The 19,715-nt window shown below is 41.4% G+C and overlaps 1 protein-coding gene across 2 annotated transcripts in view; it reads left to right on the forward strand.

Annotated features, from left to right (window-relative positions):
* Slc24a3 (solute carrier family 24 (sodium/potassium/calcium exchanger), member 3) overlaps positions 1 to 19,715 on the forward strand; it is a 474,392-nt gene that overhangs the window by 67,369 nt on the left and 387,308 nt on the right. Inside the window, exons 1-2 of one of the 2 annotated variants that reach the window (NM_053195.3) lie at positions 7,468 to 7,512; positions 9,818 to 9,946. In NM_053195.3, coding sequence (NP_444425.1) covers positions 9,829 to 9,946 — 118 coding nt within the window. In that variant the 5' untranslated portion in view covers positions 7,468 to 7,512; positions 9,818 to 9,828. Of the gene's footprint in view, positions 1 to 7,467; positions 7,513 to 9,817; positions 9,947 to 19,715 lie in introns of those variants that run through there. The other variant, NM_001356497.1, reaches the window with a different exon arrangement.

Below are 19,715 nucleotides of genomic sequence, written 5' to 3' on the forward strand. Positions count from 1 at the left end.
GTCACTACTGGTATTATTATTCATATTAACATTTCCTCAGACTCTGAACATCATTGTTTTATCAGTGATCGGTGGTCAAGTCTGTTTTGGTTGAGATAAAAGTCTGTAGGTTTTGGAAGGCTGAGATGCTGTCTTAATAGTGTCTAATTCGTAAAGATATTGAATCATTATGTTAAAAAAATCCTCTAATTTTCTGCTACAATAGCTGGCTTTGCTTTTACATCTCTTAATTGGTATCAGCTTTTCTTTTAGAGTCACAGATCCATGGAAACTTGGCAAAAGAGCTTTGGAGTCATTGGAAGGAATACTTTTGTTTCTTTGCAAGTCTTCGGGATCTGTTTGAACCTTAAGATTGTAGGTCCATGAAGCACCCTCCTCTGCCCTTCACTGTGAGGACAGACAGTAGAATGGCTATTCTGCCAGCCACAGCATGATCAACTCTTTAGATACCATGTAGATGAGCAGGTATTTAGTACTCTGACCATATCTGTTTTTCTGAACTCTATTGCTCTCTGGCACTGTACACCTTCCAGCACCTGTATCTGAGGTCTTTGCTGTGCACCAGAGCTTAATGTGGAGCTCCAAGGTTAGAAGAGCTAAAGAGGAGGATGAAGAGATGGCTCAGGAGTTAGAAGCACATACTGCTTCTGCAGAGGACCTGAGTTCAATTTTTTAGCTCCTATATCTGGTGGCTCAGAACAGCCTAGTATCCCAGCTCTAGTCTTCATGGGCACTTGCACTGAAATGCACATGTGTGTGTGTGCCTACACAAAAGACACACACACACATACACACTTTAAAAAAAGGACTAAATCAAAAGAAGAGTTGGAGAACTAATGTTTCTGGGAATAGCCTTAAAGCCATAAATGAGAAGGAATGAGTAGAGCAGTATTCTGCTCCTTTGCACCTTGAGTATCTAAGATGCTTTCCTCTGGCTTAGAGTGCTTTCAAAGGGGCCCAGTGCTCCTCAGCTACCTTGGCGACTGGCTTTGATGCATACTTTCTCTACCTGACTTCTCTGTTCCCTGGCACGTTCTTCCTGAGAAGACATCTGTAAGCCAGTGATGCTTAGTTCTTTATCCTAGGAGCTGTTCCTGACACTAGCCTGGGACAAAGAGAGCTCCACTGCCCACAGTGTTGATTGTCTTTTTTTTTTCCATTTTTTATTAGGTATTTAGCTCATTTACATTTCCAATGCTATACCAAAAGTCCCCCATATGCACCCACCCCCACTCCCCTGCCCACCCACTCCCCCTTTATGGCCCTGGAATTCCCCTGTACTGGGGCATATAAAGTTTGCAAGTCCAATGGGCCTCTCTTTCCAGTGATGGCCGACTAGGCCATCTTTTGATATATATGCAGCTAGAATCAAGAGCTCCGGGGTACTGGTTAGTTCATAATGTTGTTCCACCTATAGGGTTGCAGATCCCTTTAGCTCTTGGCTACTTTCTCTAGCTCCTCCATTGGGAGCCCTATGATCCATCCATTAGCTGACTGTGAACATCCACTTCTGTGTTTGCTAGGCCCCGGCATAGTCTCACAAGAGACAGCTACATCTGGGTCCTTTCAATAAAATCTTGCTAGTGTATGCAGTGGTGTCAGCGTTTGGATGCTGATTATGGGGTGGATCCCTGGATATGGCAGTCTCTACATGGTCCATCCTTTCATCTCAGCTCCAAACTTTGTCTCTGTAACCCTTCCATGGGTGTTTTGTTCCCAAATCTAAGGAGGGGCATAGTGTCCACACTTCAGTCTTCATTCTTCTTGAGTTTCATGTGTTTAGCAAATTATATCTTATATCTTGGGTATCCTAGGTTTGGGGCTAATATCCACTTATCAGTGAGTACATATTGTGTGAGTTTCTTTGTGAATGTGTTACCTCACTCAGGATGATGCCCTCCAGGTCCATCCATTTGGCTAGGAATTTCATAAATTCATTCTTTTTAATAGCTGAGTAGTACTCCATTGTGTAGATGTACCACATTTTCTGTATCCATTCCTCTGTTGAGGGGCATCTAGGTTCTTTCCAGCTTCTGGCTATTATAAATAAGGCTGTTATGAACATAGTGGAGCATGTGTCCTTCTTACCAGTTGGGGCATCTTCTGGATATATGCCCAGGAGAGGTATTGCTGGATCCTCCGGTAGTACTATGTCCAGTTTTCTGAGGAACCGCCAGACTGATTTCCAGAGTGGTTGTACAAGCCTGCACTCCCACCAACAATGGAGGAGTGTTCCTCTTTCTCCACATCCACGCCAGCATTTGCTGTCACCTGAATTTTTGATCTTAGCCATTCTGACTGGTGTGAGGTGGAATCTCAGGGTTGTTTTGATTTGCATTTCCCTGATGATTAAGGATGTTGAACATTTTTTCAGGTGCTTCTCTGCCATTCGGTATTCCTCAGGTGAGAATTCTTTGTTCAGTTCTGAGCCCCATTTTTTAATGGGGTTATTTGATTTTCTGAAGTCCACCTTCTTGAGTTCTTTATATATGTTGGATATTAGTCCCCTATCTGATTTAGGATAGGTAAAGATCCTTTCCCAATCTGTTGGTGGTCTTTTTGTCTTATTGACGGTGTCTTTTGCCTTGCAGAAACTTTGGAGTTTCATTAGGTCCCATTTGTCAATTCTCGATCTTCCAGCACAAGCCATTGCTGTTCTGTTCAGGAATTTTTCCCCTGTGCCCATATCTTCAAGGCTTTTCCCCACTTTCTCCTCTATAAGTTTCAGTGTCTCTGGGTTTATGTGAAGTTCCTTGATCCACTTAGATTTGACCTTAGTACAAGGAGATAAGTATGGATCGATTTGCATTCTTCTACACGATAACAACCAGTTGTGCCAGCACCAATTGTTGAAAATGCTGTCTTTCTTCCACTGGATGGTTTTAGCTCCCTTGTCGAAGATCAAGTGACCATAGGTGTGTGGGTTCATTTCTGGGTCTTCAATTCTATTCCATTGGTCTACTTGTCTGTCTCTATACCAGTACCATGCAGTTTTTATCACAATTGCTCTGTAGTAAAGCTTTAGGTCTGGCATGGTGATTCCGCCAGAAGTTCTTTTATCCTTGAGAAGACTTTTTGCTATCCTAGGTTTTTTGTTATTCCAGACAAATTTGCAAATTGCTCCTTCCAATTCGTTGAAGAATTGAGTTGGAATTTTGATGGGGATTGCATTGAATCTGTAGATTGCTTTTGGCAAGATAGCCATTTTTACAATGTTGATCCTGCCAATCCATGAGCATGGGAGATCTTTCCATCTTCTGAGATCTTCCTTAATTTCTTTCTTCAGAGATTTGAAGTTTTTATCATACAGATCTTTCACTTCCTTAGTTAGAGTCACGCCAAGATATTTTATATTATTTGTGACTATTGAGAAGGGTGTTGTTTCCCTAATTTCTTTCTCAGCCTGTTTATTCTTTGTATAGAGAAAGGCCATTGACTTGTTTGAGTTTATTTTATATCCAGCTACTTCACCGAAGCTGTTTATCAGGTTTAGGAGTTCTCTGGTAGAATTTTTAGGGTCACTTATATATACTATCATATCATCTGCAAAAAGTGATATTTTAACTTCCTCTTTTCCAATTTGTATCCCCTTGATCTCCTTTTGTTGTCGAATTGCTCTGGCTAATACTTCAAGTACTATGTTGAAAAGGTAGGGAGAAAGTGGGCAGCCTTGTCTAGTCCCTGATTTTAGTGGGATTGCTTCCAGCTTCTCTCCATTTACTTTGATGTTGGCTACTGGTTTGCTGTAGATTGCTTTTATCATGTTTAGGTATGGGCCTTGAATTCCTGATCTTTCCAAAACTTTTATCATGAATGGGTGTTGGATCTTGTCAAATGCTTTTTCTGCATCTAACGAGATGATCATGTGGTTTTTGTCTTTGAGTTTGTTTATATAATGGATTACATTGATGGATTTTCGTATATTAAACCATCCCTGCATCCCTGGAATAAAGCCTACTTGGTCAGGATGGATGATTGCTTTAATGTGTTCTTGGATTCGGTTAGCGAGAATTTTATTGAGGATTTTTGCATCAATATTCATAAGAGAAATTGGTCTGAAGTTCTCTATCTTTGTTGGGTCTTTCTGTGGTTTAGGTATCAGAGTAATAGTGGCTTCATAAAATGAGTTGGGTAGAGTACCTTCTACTTCTATTTTGTGAAATAGTTTGTGCAGAACTGGAATTAGATCTTCTTTGAAGGTCTGATAGAACTCTGCACTAAACCCATCTGGTCCTGGGCTTTTTTTGGTTGGGAGACTATTAATAACTGCTTCTATTTCTTTAGGTGATATGGGACTGTTTAGATGATCAACTTGATCCTGATTCAACTTTGGTACCTGGTATCTGTCCAGAAATTTGTCCATTTCGTCCAGGTTTTCCAGTTTTGTTGAGTATAGCCTTTTGTAGAAGGATCTGATGGTGTTTTGGATTTCTTCAGTATCTGTTGTTATGTCTCCCTTTTCATTTCTGATTTTGTTAATTAGGATTTTGTCCCTGTGCCCTTTAGTGAGTCTAGCTAAGGGTTTATCTATCTTGTTGATTTTCTCAAAGAACCAACTCCTCGTTTGGTTAATTCTTTGAATAGTTCTTCTTGTTTCCACTTGGTTGATTTCACCCCTGAGTTTGATTATTTCCTGCCGTCTACTCCTCTTGGGTGAATTTGCTTCCTTTTTTTCTAGGGCTTTTAGATGTGTTGTCAAGCTGCTAGTATGTGCTGTCTCCCGTTTCTTCTTGGAGGCACTCAGAGCTATGAGTTTCCCTCTTAGAAATGCTTTCATTGTGTCCCATAGGTTTGGGTACGTTGTGGCTTCATTTTCATTAAACTCCAAAAAGTCTTTAATTTCTTTCTTTATTCCTTCCTTGACCAAGGTGTCATTGAGAAGAGTGTTATTCAGTTTCCAAGTGAATGTTGGCTTTCCATTATTTATGTTGTTATTGAAGATCAGTCTTAGGCCATGGTGGTCTGATAGGATACATGGGACAATTTCTATATTTTTGTATCTATTGAGGCCTGTTTTGTGACCAATTATATGGTCAATTTTGGAGAAGGTCCCGTGAGGTGCTGAGAAGAAGGTATATCCTTTTGTTTTAGGATAAAATGTTCTGTAGATATCTGTCAGGTCCATTTGTTTCATAACTTCTGTTAGTTTCACTGTGTCCCTGTTTAGTTTCTGTTTCCACGATCTGTCCTTTGAAGAAAGTGGTGTGTTGAAGTCTCCCACTATTATTGTGTGAGGTGCAATGTATGCTTTGAGCTTTACTAAAGTGTCTCTAATGAATGTGGCTGCCCTTGCATTTGGTGCGTAGATATTCAGAATTGAGAGTTCCTCTTGGAGGATTTTACCTTTGATGAGTATGAAGTGTCCCTCCTTGTCTTTTTTGATAACTTTGGGTTGGAAGTCGATTTTATCCGATATTAAAATGGCTACTCCAGCTTGTTTCTTCAGTCCATTTGCTTGGAAAATTGTTTTCCAGCCTTTCACTCTGAGGTAGTGTCTGTCTTTTTCCCTGAGATGGGTTTCCTGTAAGCAGCAGAATGTTGGGTCCTGTTTGTGTAGCCAGTCTGTAAGTCTATGTCTTTTTATTGGGGAATTGAGTCCATTGATATTAAGAGATATTAAGGAAAAGTAATTGTTGCTTCCTTTTATTTTTGTTGTTAGAGTTGGCATTCTGTTCTTGTGGCTGTCTTCTTTTTGTTTTGTTGAATGATTACTTTCTTGGTTGTTCTAGGGCGTGATTTCCGTCCTTGTATTGCTTCTTTTCTGTTATTATCCTTTGAAGGGCTGGATTCGTGGAAAGATATTGTGTGAATTTGTTTTTGTCGTGGAATACTTTGGTTTCTCCATCTATGGTAATTGAGAGTTTGGCCGGGTATAATAGCCTGGGCTGGCATTTGTGTTCTCTTAGTGTCTGTATAACATCTGTCCAGGCTCTTCTGGCTTTCATAGTCTCTGGTGAAAAGTCTGGTGTAATTCTGATAGGCCTTCCTTTATATGTTACTTGACCTTTCTCTCTTACTGCTTTTAATATTCTATCTTTATTTAGTGCATTTGTTGTTCTGATTATTATGTGTCGGGAGGAATTTCTTTTCTGGTCCAGTCTATTTGGAGTTCTGTAGGCTTCTTGTATGATCATGGGCATCTCTTTTTTTATGTTTGGGAAGTTTTCTTCTATTATTTTGTTGAAGATATTAGCTGGCCCTTTAAGTTGATAATCTTCATTCTCATCAATTCCTATTATCCGTAGGTTTGGTCTTCTCATTGTGTCCTGCATTACCTGGATGTTTTGAGTTAGGATCCTTTTGCATTTTGTATTTTCTTTGACTGTTGTGTCGATGTTATCTATGGAATCTTCTGCACCTGAGATTCTCTCTTCCATTTCTTGTATTCTGTTGCTGATGCTCGCATCTATGGTTCCAGATCTCTTTCCTAGGGTTTCTATCTCCAGCGTTGCCTCGCTTTGGGTTTTCTTTATTGTGTCTACTTCCCCTTTTAGTTCTAATATGGTTTTGTTCATTTCCATCACCTGTTTGGATGTGTTTTCCTGTTTTTCTTTAATGATTTCTACCTGTTTGGCTGTGTTTTCCTGCTTTTCTGTAAGGGCCTGTAACTCTTTAGCAGTGCTCTCCTGTAATTCTTTAAGTGACTTATGAAAGTCCTTCTTGATGCCCTCTATCATCATCATGAGAAATGTTTTTAAATCTGGGTCTAGATTTTCGGTTGTGTTGGGGTGCCCAGGACTAGGTGGGGTGGGAGTGCTGCGTTCTGATGATGGTGAGTGGTCTTGATTTCTGTTAGTAGGATTCTTACGTTTGCCTTTCGCCATCTGGAAATCTCTGAAGCTAGCTGTTTTAGTTGTCACTGTTAAGAGCTTGTTCTTCAGGTGACTCTGTTAGCCTCTATAAGCAGACCTGGAGGGTAGCACTCTCCTTAGTTTCAGTGGGCAGAGTATTCTCTGCAGGCAAGCTCTCTTCTTGCAGGGCAGGTACCCAGATATCTGGTGTTCGAACCAGACTCCTGGCAGAAGTTGTGTTCCACTCACTAGAGGTCTTAGGATCTCGTGTGGAATCCTATGTGGGCCCTTGCAGGTGTCAGGCGACTCCGCTGGCAAGGTAGCCCGGGGCTCCAGTGGAGTGGAAGGGGTTTGTGCCCCAGATCAAGCCCGGGTAGCCTGCTTCCCTATGTACCGCAGTCTCAGGTTCCGCGCGATTGGATTGGGGCAGGCGCTGTGTTCCACTCACCAGAGGTCTTAGGATCCCGTGGGGAGTCCCGTGTGGGCCCTTGCGGGTGTTGGGCAAGACTCTGCTGGCAAGGTAGCCCGGGGCTCGAGTCGAGCGGAAGGGACTTGTGCCCCAGATCAGGCCCGGGTAGCCTGCTTCCCTATGTACCCCAGTCTCAGGTTCCGCGCGATTGGATTGGGGCAGGCGCTGTGTTCCACTCACCAGAGGTCTTAGGATCCCGTGGGGAGTCCCGTGTGGGCCCTTGCTGGTGTTGGGCAAGACTCTGCTGGCAAGGTAGCTCGGGGCTCGAGTCCTGATTGTCTTTAATATGGTACTTGAATGTTTTAAGACTGATTGTTGGAGTTTATGGTCACTGACCTTATTCTTTCTTCATGAGTTCTTAGAGTTTTGTGGTTTTATTTGTTGTTTGTTTGTTTGTTTGTTTGTTTGTTTTCTCTCATTGTTTGTTGAGAAGTTTTTCCTCTTCTCTGACTATTGGTGCATTTCTGAATGTATACCTAAGTTCTAGTTAGAGATCTTGACAATTCTACATTCAGGACTGGGGCTACATTCGAGGGAAACCTAAATTCTCCAGCTGCTGATGCTATCTGTGGCTCTTTGAAGTGAGGGGCAGATGAACACTAGACCAGAAAGGTCTAGGACCCTAATTTACCCATGTCTAGGGTGGAAATGGTGATTTCAGCTTGGGGTTATGGAGTACTATCAGTGATCTTATAGCATTCTGGTACTGAAGAGATAATGTTCATACTCTCCCATGTAGCATTGTGACAATAGCAAAGGTAAAATTGTTTAGAAAATTGACAATCATTGTAAAAATACAGGCTAGGAGCTGGTGGCCTTTAGCTCTGCATTGACCACTTCAAAGCACCATATTGTGTGGTTGGATACACCCTGTTGTCTGTGTGAAGGCTGCTGGGCCCCAAAATTATGGCCCCTGTCTTGTATTTAGAGCCAATTTTTTTATTTTTAAGAATATTTATTACTTAAGGAATTTTAAAAATGTAAGTGTATTTTGATTATATTCTTCTCCCCTCCCCAAACCCTTCCATACTCTCTCTTCCTTTCTACCCACCAAACTTTAAGTTCTTTCTCAACAGACAAAAACATAATACAAACCATTTTCCTAGCCAGAGATATTCTAGACATTTCAGAGCTGATAATCTTCCATCGTTTCTTTCCCTAGTTTCAGGCCACTAGAAAGAGCTACTCAGTCTGGCCACCTCCATCCTCAATACGCCCCTCATGCCAAGCTTAAGCTTTCATTTCTCTGTCTTTGCCTTGCAGTATTCTCCATGGTGTTCAGGACTGTTAACATTTCTTCTTTGGGTTCTTTCTCTCTGCTTTTATTACGCCATGCTCGTCCTCTCACCCAATGATCCTTTGTTGAACTTGTTTAACCCCCTGCTCTCTGGAGAAATTTTAGGTTCCCAAAGATTTTCTTTTCATATTTTTTTTTCCTCAGTGGCCATCACTACACACAGAGATGTATGTATGGAGTCTCCCTCCTGTTGTGAAACCCACAGAGATCCTATCTGGACTATATCATATGCTCTTCCCTGTTTGGGATCTCTTTTGTACTAGCTCTCTTGCCTGAGGTATCATTACCAAGAAGCTATATAATTTCCCTCCTGATAATCTTATCAGCAGAAACTTGAGAGTTGACATTCCCTAACCAGGATGGAGAGCTTTTTCCCTCACGTGCCCTTCCTTCCCTCTATGCTCTTTGTGCTGACACTCGCATCTCCATGGGCATCCCATCCAGAGACTGAGGCATTGCTCACCCTCTCCCATGCCTTCTGTAGCCTTCTTTTACCTTCATCTCTTATTTTATGAAATCTTGTGCTGGGTCTTTTATAGGCTGCTGTTTTGGGGATGGTAAAGTGATGCCTTAGCTTTGGTTAACCTCCAAGAATCAGATTCTGAGCATATGTTCAACTGAGGTTGGCTTATATGAGAGACAACTTAAGTCAATATGGTGGAGAGGTAGACATTGGTAGGCTAAAGCAGCTCACACAGACCCTATAGAGTCCATAGTCTGGATCTCTTCCCAGGTCAGTTCTTAGTAGCATCATTTGTAGCTTGAATTGGATTCTTGTGAAGGTATTAGTGTCATGGAAATCATCCAAGGACTATAAGTCTAGATTGTCTCCCTCACTATTATTGGTTGTTAAATATGTTTTAGCACGTCACTGGGTGAAGGGGATTGAGAAAGAAAAGAGACCATTATCAACCAAATATACTTTATCAAGAGATTTATCCTGTAGACAGCATTAGTTTATTCACACCGTGGGAAACTCTGGAATCCAGTTTAGAATGCATACCTTGTTGTCCATCCATCTCAGGCAATGAAGTATTTATATATAAGTTCCTTCCTGTCATTGGATAAAAGACTGCTTTTGTTGGGCTCAATAGGATTCAACAGTCAGAGGCCCTCAGAGAGCTAGATTCAAGACATCTTAAAGGCATCCATGCAGTACAGAGAAAAATGTTAGCTGATTAAGGCACAGGCTCGCATCATGGGTAAAGACTGCATTTGGCTGTTAGCGATGTGTGGTGAATTTTGTTTTTTCCTTTCTAGAACTTGACCTCATGGATCTCATTGGGGAAGATAGAAAATGGATGGTGGGGAGGAAGCTGATGCAGGTGAATGATACACTGACTTCTGAAGATGCAGGGCTCCAGAGCAGCAAGAACTGCACAGAACCAGGTAACAGTGATGGTCATGTCCTCACAACGGCTTCCATGTTCTTCAGTTATAGCTGAGGATGAGCTGGATGACATATCTCTTCTTTAAGTTTGAATCTGGAGATATTTTAAAGATGTTTACAGTGTATGAGAAACACATTTGAGTCTAACAATTTGAAAATCCTGCATCTAAAGACCTGTCTCATCTTCAGTGTGGATAAACAGTTGTCAACATCTTCCCAAAGACCTTAGATTTTTGATATGAAAAGTGTTTTAGTCACGAGTGTCTACTCCTTTTTGGAAAGATGAGTAGAAGGACCTTTCCTTACCATACTAAACATCTTAGTAATAATTTCTTAAACAGAAATGGAAAGAATGAAGACTAGATACTTGTATGTCTACCATCAAAATACTATATGAACTATGGTCCTCAATTAGCAGGGCTTGTGGTTACTGTATGCTATTATCAATAGTTCACAAAGACCATTTTCAAAAGTCAGTTAAGTATTTAGGAGCTACATTTAATTATAAATGAAAATGGCCATGAAGGGTTTGAATTCCCCTGTTGAGTGGATAGTTGTTGGATAACCTCAGAAGCACAGACATATCAAGGGCTGGCCTGAACACACAGGAGAGGGAATGTGGAGGTTCTACTCTGTGGACTCTGTTGGTGATCTTGTCTGGTAGTCAAGCAGTTTTCCAATGCATTTCTTCAATTAATAGGCAAATGGTAAGTGGAATGTAGGGAGACAAGAATCATAGTACTGGAAATCCCACTTTTACCTTTGGGGTGCAAAGAGTGGACTTAAAGGAGACATGGTGGTGAATACTTTTCAGTGAGTTTGTCTAAATTCAGGATAGGTAGAAATGGGGTGATTCTACTTCCTGCTGGTGTGGCTTTTTTCATGGGAAGAAAGTAGTCAGCCTTGCTGTTAGTTGCATAGATCACTCTATTAGCAATCACTTCCTTACAGAGATAAGCGCAGAAACTTCAGGTACGTTGAAAACCATTCCAATGGAAGAAATGATTTGACTTCATGGGTAGCAATAAAATTTCTGGGTTGATAGAACAAATAAAAAACAAACAAACACAGCTTATCATCTAGTGGAGTTGCTAAAGGAGGGTACAGAGAAGAAGAGATGAAAGGTTTTAGGATGAAGGTGGGTAGGTAGCAGTGAAAGAGAGCTCAGGCACACTGTACAGAGAAGACTATGGTATGCATGTGTGGAAATGTCATTATTAAAGCCACTACTAGGTACGATTAATATGTTAACAAAACCTTAAAAATAATGGTTGCAAAGGAATATGGTGCCAAAATTGACACTCTTACTTTACTCAACTGTAGACTAAAAAGGACTAGGATTCAATTTGAAACCTTGACTCAAAACCAAAGTATAGGTAAAATGAGCAAATTGGTATAAGGCAGAGAGTCCTGTTCACATTATAGCTTGTTGGGACTTGCATTCTTCAAGAGCCCCTCCTTCTCCAAACTGTGGGGACCACGCCCTTTCCTGAATGCTGCTGTTGTGAAATGTCTCTAACTGCACCTTGGATGATAACATTCAATGACAATTCAAATCAGATGAATAGAGCCAGTGAGGTGGCTCAGTGATGAAGACTGCCGGTTATTCTTCTAGAGGACCATCGTTTTAATTCCCGCCACTCACATGCCTGTAACTCCAGTTCTGGAAATTCAGTGCCTTCCTCTGGTCTTTGCATGTATCAGAACTATCTATGGTATAGAGGTGTACATGTAGATAAAAATACTCATGCACATAAAATTCATTAAAATTAAATCAAATGAATCAAAGTAACATAAAACATGCAGATGCTCCAGATGCACAGTTGTATCATCTATCTGTCAGATATTCAATTACTGTATGTGATTGGCAGCTGTTATAGCTGGGCAGCACAGATCCTGCATCATGTTTATCAGCATAGAAGAGATTATTGGACAGGCTGATCTAAGACTTCCAATGGTCTCTGGACATATTTTCTGTCTTACTAATTCACTTTCAGACAGCTCAAGAATGAAGGATGGATGTGTGTATCTGTGATCTCCATTTCCAACCTCCTAACCTAGATCTTGGAGTCACACATAAGTTTGAATTCTTGCTTGGAACCTATGGACTTTGGGCAATATAATCAAATTCTCTTAATCCATCAGCTCCTTAGAAATTATGGCAGTCATTCTGACCTTTCACAAGTGAGAATTGGTACTGAAGTTATAAAGTGTGTACAGTTTAGGGCCCCTTGTATGATAGTTGCATATTAAGAGTTGACTTCAAACATTCTGTGTCTGCTGGAAGGTGTCCCTGTCTCCATTTCAGGTGAGTCATGATGCAAGATTCATAGAGTCACAAGTCCATAGCCACTGTCCACCAAAGATGGCCAGTCTCAGTCTGTCAACCACTCACACTCTCTAGTGGTCCAGAGATGAGCAGCTGGTCAGCTGAACTGTGAGGAGCAAGTACCATGATCTGTTAGACAAGCTTTGAAGATGGTCATAAACACCATCATCTCTGCTGGCCACTAGTAGTGATGTGATCAAAACATGCCAGACATGCATGACCTACCAGGCTCAGTGCCTTCCCGAGATAAAGAGATAGATGTATGAGAGAAAAATTAAAAGCCAAATCACAGGTAAGGCTGTGATTTAATGTTATTACTTTACTAGTGCCCTCAACCCCCATTCCATGGGAGTATGTCTGAAGACCCCTAGTGGATGTCTGAAACCACAGAGAACACTGGGCCCTGCTGTAATGTGTGTGTGTGTGTGTGTGTGTGTGTGTGTGTGTATTTCTTATATACACATACTATAATAATCTTTAATGGGAATGAATAATAATGACTGCTAATAAAATGAGCAATTATATCAATATGCTATAATAAAAGTCATGTAAAAGTTATGCATTGCTCATGTCTGGAATTTTCCATTTAATGTTTTTGGACTATGGTTGACTGTGGGAAACCAAGGGAAATGAAACTGTAGGTCAGAATGAGATTCTGCTGCCTTCATCTCTATGTCTGACTTTAGCTGGAGTGAGCTATGGCAGGTCCATTCACTCATCGTTGTCTAGTTTCCTTTAAGAGGTTCTGAACACAGTGAATATCATTGTGCTGGCTGAATACAGTGGTTTCTGCTCTCCAAAGTCTTAATGCAGGGGCTAAGAAGGGAGCCTGTGGTTTCTGGACTCTTTCCCTTCCTATTTGTGATGCCAACAGTGCCCCTGCATTGATAGAGACGATGGACCCGGGTTCCCTCTGTGCATGGAGGGGTGATTGTTTGTATAGACACTTGGGCATGCTGGGTGCCAGTTGAACTGTAGCCATGTGAGCCATGGTGTCAAGGTCATAGGCAGGAGTTAATGTAACATTTGTCCCAAAGCACAGTCCGTTACTGCTTATGTTGTCAAGGTTTTCAGTTCCAAGACTGTGTCCTTGGAGACCCTGTTTTAGATGCTGTTAGAGGAAGTCTATAGATTCAGAATCTGGAGGTAGAATTGGGGCATTTACTTCCCCCCTGGTGTTACGGAGCTGCTTTGTGTCTCAGAGGTTCATGTCTTCAGCTGTGAAATAGAACTCTGGCTTTCATCCCTTCCATTACACAAACCCACTAATTCAGAGAAATTTGAAGAATAGAGACTCAACAAAACTTTGACTCCAAGTCAGCCTCCTGCTTCTCCTAATAGCTTCCTTGCGTTTGCACAGTTCCAACTCATCTCGACCTTCTTTTCCCTTTCCCTCCTCCCCCACCCCTTCCTCACCTCTCCCCCTCCTCCTCTTCTCCCTCGGCTTATCTTTCCTTCTCCTCAAAGGTCAGTAGCCTAGAACACCCCATATGCAAGCTAGAAGAAGCAAAATACATGACCTCTTATGAAACAGCACTGTTACATGGGACTGGCCTTTCAACATAGGGGTGTCTTACTCTTTATATGATACTTGCTACTTTATGAATATATTATTTTAGGCATTTTTGGTTTTTACAAAATGGCATATTTAGTCACCTCTGGTTTTAGTGGAAACCTATCATTTTTCCCCTCTAGAACTGAGTAAAAAGACTGACCTCCAGGCTCCTATTTTTTTCAGGCAATTGTTCCAGCTCTCTGTGAATTTTTGAGGCTGTTTTCTTAGCCTGACACTGCCGATTTCATCTGCAGTCTGGAAACATATTGCGTTTTTGGCAAATAACACTTGAAATTGTTTACTTAGATGATCTATTAAGAGAAATTTCACTTTGAATAAATTTGATCCACAGAAAATTAAGTTAGCTAAATGTAATCTTGAGAGTGGTGGGCAACTGCAGGAGAAGTGCATTCTTTATAATAACTCTGTGTACACTCGGCAGGATTTTATTTATACACTTTACAATATGCCTCCAGAAACTTCCCCATGTTCTCAGTTCTTTGATATTTTGTAGAAATGGGTCTCTTCTTAGGGCACCTCTCTCAAACAAACTTTGGAAGGAGAAAAATAGCTGAAGTGACAGGCTTTGGTGTGAGGCCCTTCAGACAGAGGAACAGCTCATGGCTCACTCTGTCTCTTTGCTTAGTTGGGTCTGAGGTCTGTGAAGGAAAGAAAGATACCTGGACCTGTGTTGCAAGACTAAGCTGAGGTTGGCAAGAGACTGTCTTAAGGGAATGTGTCAAGAGATCAATGGCTTATGGACTGATCAGAAACTATATAACCTAGGAGGTAAGTGGGAATTGGGCAGATAGGGACCAGAAGAAATAAGATGGAGTGGGTTCACGGAGTAGGTATGGTGGAAGACAACAAGAAAGGCATACCAAGATCCGTCTGTTTAGGAATTTAAACAGTAACATCAGAGTTGACTAGTTTAATCCAGGACTGGATATGACCAATGTATGAAGCCTGAAAAACCTCAGTTTGTAATCCTTTATATGAAAGATCAATATTCAGATGGGAATAAACAACCAACCCAAAGGTGATGGGACTTAGAAGCCAAGTGGGGCTCCCCCCCCAATAGATACACACTGTGTAGATGTGCACAGATAACCTGAGCTTCACATTATCTACTTTGGACAAAGAGGAACTTAATGCTGACTCAAATGCAAGCTTATGTTTTTCTTGCAGCTACCTTGTAAAAGTAAGGTTGTACAGATAAAAATTACAAAAATCACATTGAATATATTTCTATCAAACACACGAAAAACATTAGGAACAACCAGTTGTAACCACCTCAGTGTTATCATTGCTGGTATTGAACCCAGAAAAAAAATGAAATTTAAAGGCTGAAAAATCTATAAATCATTGCTCAAGGTTAAACAACTTTAACTTCTCTTTGTAGATACATTTGCCTTCTCTCTGTCTCTGTCTCTCTATCTCTGCCTCTCTCTCTCTCTCTCTTCTCTCTCTCTCTCTCTCTCTCTCTCTCTCTCTCTCTCTCTCTCTGTGTGTGTGTGTGTGTGTGTGTGTGTGTGTGTGTGTGTGTGTGTGTGTGTTGCCCTATCACTCTCTACCATTTTCCCTTGAAATACTGTCTCTTGCTCAACTAGAAGCCATTTTTACCAGATTAGCTTGCCAGAGAATTCTCCAGGCTCCTCCTCTCTCTACTCTCAGTGCTGGGTGTACAGGTTGACTATGCCTGGCTCTTACATTGGTGCTGGGGATTCAAACCCAGGTCCTAATGCTTATGCAACAAACTCTTGTCCCACTGAGCCATCTCTCTGGCATTGAGGCTGCAGTTTTCTTAATGATTCAAAAATAATAGCTGTTCATGTTCCTACATGGAGAAAATTAGAAACTAATGTGATATACTTTTTAATTTGTGTCAAACTTTTCTGCTGAATTACTTGGATGGGCTAATATCTGCTATAACAGATTTGAGGCCTTTCACCAGCCCCAAATTTCTTTTTCAAGCAGATTTCTGCTCCCAAATTGGCTTTGTTATAAGAAGTGGTCCATGGCATTCTGGTCCTATTGCCTAGGGGTTTTTGTATCACCAAATGTGGATTCCAAGGCCCCACATTTCTTCACATTGAGGATTCAAACCATGGAGATTGGGCATAGCAGGATTGGTCATCTCTGTTCAAATTCTGGGTGTCCTACAGACCCATTAGAACATGGCCACAGTATTAGGTTTGCTTGACGAGTGACTAGAAATTTTCAGGTCAGCAAGACATATCACTCTCACAGATTGAGCAACAAGAAGACAATAGATAGAGGAATTATTCAGGAGACTTCTGATTTGGGAAGGCCAAAGAGGCAGAATGAAAGGGAGTGGAGGACTTTCTACTCTGTAGTAATCACAAGTTTAAAACACTTAGTCTCTGCCAGGCAAGGGCCAGCTTTTAACTTTGACATCCTTTATGATCTTCAAGACATGTTATTGAGATCTTTCTTTCTATTTTTTTTTAAATATACTATTCTCTAACCTAGTCTGGTAAGCAGTGTCTGGAATTCTTCTGAAAGACAAGTGAAGGGAGATAAACCATCCTTTGATATAAGGCTTTTGGGGGTAGATTTGTAAAGCATGTTTGGATATTCTGAGTATTTCATGTTCATTAGCTTGCTGGAACAGTTTGGCCCTTGGAAAAAAATTCATTCAGATCAGACTTCCAGCCTATGAATGTCTAGCCTATAGTGCCCATTTGATACGTAAATAATAAATAATTCAAAGTCCAGGCTCACAACTGTGAGGAGAATTCAAGGAATTACTACTTCTAATCTCTTCCAAATCCCTTTCCTTAAAGTCAGTCTCAACAAACAAGAGCCCTTGGATAATATGGTCCTGTTAACTACATTTTATCATAAAGTTTTATAAGAAACCCATCACATTTATAAGAAACACATCCATTTTTGTGTGGTCAATGCCTACTCTTGTCTATTAAGGTTTAGTTGAGTAGTTGTGGGCTACAAGGTATGCAAAGCCAAAATTAATTATTCTCTGGTCCTTCACAGAGATGTTTATTACTTTCTCTGTGCTAGACCCTGACACTGAAGTCTCCTGTGGCCTAGAAAGGAGGTTAAGGCACGACTGAGTCTCCTAACTTCCTCTCTGTTTCTGACCCTCGTCATTCCTGTGCCATATTAAAGATACCTAATATAATCCTCAGTGTCAGAAGGATTGTGAACTGGATTTTTTACTTTCCTGTCTCCTCTATTCAACTCATAATGAAAAACTCCCTGTCCTTCAGTATTTCTCTGTTCTTGAACTGGGAATATGTTACACATTTCAGGAACACCTTTCCACTCCCTAGAAATACTTGGGAACCATTGTGCTGGACTGTCTCCTCAATTCGTGGCATCTGCTTTCCTGGACTCATTACTCTCTGATTTTGTTTCTCCCTTGAGCCTGAGAGGGAAGCTTCAATGGAGGGTTGGATTCAGGTATCGCAGCCTATGTGACACATGAACAGTTTCACTAAGGCTTACCTCTTGGGCAGGTCCAGAGCAGTGGGCAACATCCTTACCTTGGGAAGAGACAATAAGAACAGGAACGGAGTAGTGTGCATCACCTACTTTTGGATCCACTAAACCACTTCCTGGCTATGCTGTACCTTGGCTGAACCCATGTTGCCTACAATAGTGATGGTCATATCTTCCTCCCAGCCAACGAACAAATGCTAGTTCATGTCTCTAGCATTCTGGGTCTTACTCTTCTCTCTCCTCTGTAACTTTGTTATTCTTTTGACTCTCACATTCAGAAATTCTCTTTTTACACAACTCAACTTATAAACCCAGAGTAACTCTACGTGTGAGGGAGCCTCTGTGGCACCCACCACTAGAAGGGGCTAGAACGAGGATCAGAATAGCCTCCGTCATAGGCTGATTCCCCTAGCTTTGTTGGTGTGTATACACAGCTTTTAAGCCATACCTGCAAATCTCAATTGCCAAAAGAGCACCCATTTGCCTTCATCCAAGTGTTCTTTCTCAGATGCCGTAGGATCATAAGCAGTGGAGGCCTTGGGCGCTTGCCAGAAGTGGTCCGTTTTGGCTAGATTTGAGACCTGTTAGATCAGAACTTGAAAGAAGACCCAGACATCAGGATTTCACAAGTTTTTCCAGGGCTTGCTTGATATACTCAGGCATGAAGTCCCTTGGTCTAGCTCTTGGGAGTCACTTGAGACGATGTGAAGTCTATGTCCCTCCCTACACTCAGAAACTGAGACTGCTTAGGTATGGAACCCAGGGCAGGGCCTTAGGGTGTAAGCGGCTCTCCCTGATGCACATTCGATTTGGAACGTGATGTTCTAAGGCTGAAAGAAGATGAGACTGAACTTTTCCCCTCAAAGCCTCCCTGCAGGTTAGGCTGCCTGCCCAAGGGATACAAAGAGCTGACTTATACATCATGCGATTTCAGACACAGAAACTCCCCTCAGTGGGATTCCAGTGGCTGGTAAGCTAATGGCTCCTGTATGGGCTGCTTAAGATTAGGCTTTACCTAAGTTTCAAATAGTGCTCATGTTGCACTTCAGGAAGCCCACTTAAATATGAGGATGTCTAGTTTGTTGTATGGGTGCCTGTGAGCGTCCTGATATGATCCCATTCATTTCTATGATAAGAAAATAAAAAGCCTTAAATTAAATATCAGCAGCCCCCTTTTAGAAACAAAAAACTGATTTGATGCCAGTGTAATGCCTTATCTATCTTTATCAAGACCCCGAGCTCATCCTTAGGATACTACACATCACTGGGATTAGGGATAAAGAAGTGAGACAGGAAACATGGCAGGCTATCGACCACTGACTGTAGCAGATCGTGCTGGAAGAGGCAGAGGTGTGGGAGTCCAAGAGTAAGTTAGATTTGTTAGTGGTTTTGTCTTGTGGTCATAAGGAAATTTGGAGATAAAAGGCGGTCACATTTTATAGCTCCTGGGTAAAATTAGGGATGCAGGCCTGAGTCCTGTAAACCTGGGCAGGATCCTGACATTTGCACTGAGGCAAACCAGCTAGCTAACATCTCAGGGACTCAGATTCTTCTTCTGCATGGTAGAGATGATTCGCAGCAGTGAGTTTATAAAGAGGACCAAGAACTTCGCACCCAGCACATGCTCAGCCTTGAATGGATGCCTGTTTCCTGCGCACACGCTGTTAAGATTCTAAGAGATCCCACGCGTGGGCTCAATGAGTGACACATAAAAGACTGTGGTTACTGTACAAGCTACTGATTCTTTAACTTGGGCACATGAGAAGAGTAAATTTGACAAGTATTAATATAAAAATCCAGGATAAAGTAAAAATAGCAGGGCATAAAGAAATAAATGACACCTAAGGGATTTTTCAGGGATGGAATTTGTTGGAAATAAAAAAAAATCTTACTCCATTTTGAAGGCCTTAACACACACAATTCTCAATTTAAGGCAAGGGTCTATTTTTCTTCCCTATCTAAGTATCTGTATCTTTGTGGAGGCAGTTGTAGAATTCTTTCCTCTCTCTGTGGTTCTTAAGTGCTTTTTGCTAGCCCTGTCTTTCCAGGTATGATGAAAGAAATCCAGCTGTGGTGAGTCCTGGGATGGGGAGCTAAGAGATCAGACAGAGTGGTTTGACCCACTGTATTCATAGCCACGTGGTTCTGCTATAGAAGCTGCTGGGAGCAAGTCCTATGCAGCATCCTTTGGGATTTTGGCAGATTCCTTAAGAACCAACAGAGATGTCTCCCTCACCCTACTCCCTTCCTAGTCGAGTTCACAGTTTCAACCTTGGAGAAATATGAAGGGGATGATCATGGGTACTTGGTCTTTGCTAAGTTTCTTTTTTTGATAAAGTTTTCAGATACTACAAAAGTATAAGTATCTGACAAAAAAAAATGACCAAAACTTCTAAGTCTT

This window comes from Mus musculus, chromosome 2, assembly GCF_000001635.26.
Source record: "Mus musculus strain C57BL/6J chromosome 2, GRCm38.p6 C57BL/6J".
In the NCBI taxonomy this organism is placed as follows: Eukaryota; Metazoa; Chordata; class Mammalia; order Rodentia; family Muridae; genus Mus; species Mus musculus.